Raw genomic sequence first — 975 nt, 5'->3', positions numbered from 1 at the left:
CCATGGGAACTGTCTGCAGCACCTGTGTGGTCCGGGTGTTTGGGTTATCACATCCCCAGCCACCACCTCTACAGGGACAGGAGGTGACGCAGCCACTCCTGGGCGGCACCAGGGGTACCCAAGTGGGGTTGAGACCCACCTGGGGGTGCAGGTGTGGGAGTCACCTCCAGAGTCACGTTATTGCCAAGGGGTGAGGACACAAAGGGGTAAGCCCAGGGGCGGTAGGAGCACCTGTAGGTGCCGCTGTCAGCTGGGGTCACCCCAAAGATGGTGAAGGTGGCTGTGCCCACCGCATGGAGGTGCTGGCGCTGGATGGGGGCTGAGCAGCCGTCCTTGTGCAGGAGGAAGGTGGCCCCGTAGTCCTTGTTCCAGCACTGGATGGTGACATTGGTCCCTATCTCCACACGTTCCTCGGGGCTCAGGGAAATGCTGGGAGGGGGCAAACGGCGATCTGCATGAACGGAGGGTACAGCAGTGGGACACGGTGCTGTTGGGAGCACCCAGTGCCATCTGCTGTCCCCAGTGCCCTCACCTGTCAGCACCAGCTCCACAGGATTGCTCTTCTCGGATGGCACTCCTGACCAAGACGCCCGGTACTGACACCGATACGTACCTGCGTGCTCCCGATTTGTGCTGAAGAAGTAGAAATCAGTCGTGTTCTGCTGCTTGTTCTTCCCCTTGCTGTATGTCCAGCCTCCTTCCTGGTACAGCCAGACCCAGGCAGCCAGCTGGGGCAGGTGGCAGCGCAGGGTGACATTGTCCCCCAGGGACACCCCCTGGCTGGGGTGCAGTGACAGGGAGGGTGGGGACACTGGGACAGGGGACAGCAGTCAGCCTTGTCCCTGCACACCTTCCTCTGCCCTTCTGATGGCCAGCTGACCACGCTCCCCTCCCTCTCCATCCGTTCTCCCCTTCTCCCTGTACTTACCTTGCTGTGCCCTGCTCGCTGCCACCAGCCACCAACCTGCAAGGCAC

General features: G+C 61.9%; 1 protein-coding gene across 1 annotated transcript; it reads right to left on the bottom strand.

The window, feature by feature from the left end:
- Positions 1-5: 5 nt before the first annotated feature.
- LOC104917196 (osteoclast-associated immunoglobulin-like receptor) lies at positions 6-965 on the bottom strand (the record flags this gene model as incomplete). The annotated part of the gene is made up of 4 exons (XM_010728347.2): positions 6-22; positions 140-451; positions 533-811; positions 929-965. Coding segments are annotated over 4 exons (645 nt in total), but the record flags the coding sequence as incomplete, so codon positions are not given.
- Between the last annotated feature and the right edge of the window lie 10 nt (positions 966-975).

This window comes from Meleagris gallopavo, unplaced genomic scaffold, assembly GCF_000146605.3.
Source record: "Meleagris gallopavo isolate NT-WF06-2002-E0010 breed Aviagen turkey brand Nicholas breeding stock unplaced genomic scaffold, Turkey_5.1 ChrUn_random_7180001957414, whole genome shotgun sequence".
In the NCBI taxonomy this organism is placed as follows: Eukaryota; Metazoa; Chordata; class Aves; order Galliformes; family Phasianidae; genus Meleagris; species Meleagris gallopavo.
Note: the sequence above shows the minus strand (reverse complement) of the source record. Positions and strands in the feature narration are given on the sequence as shown.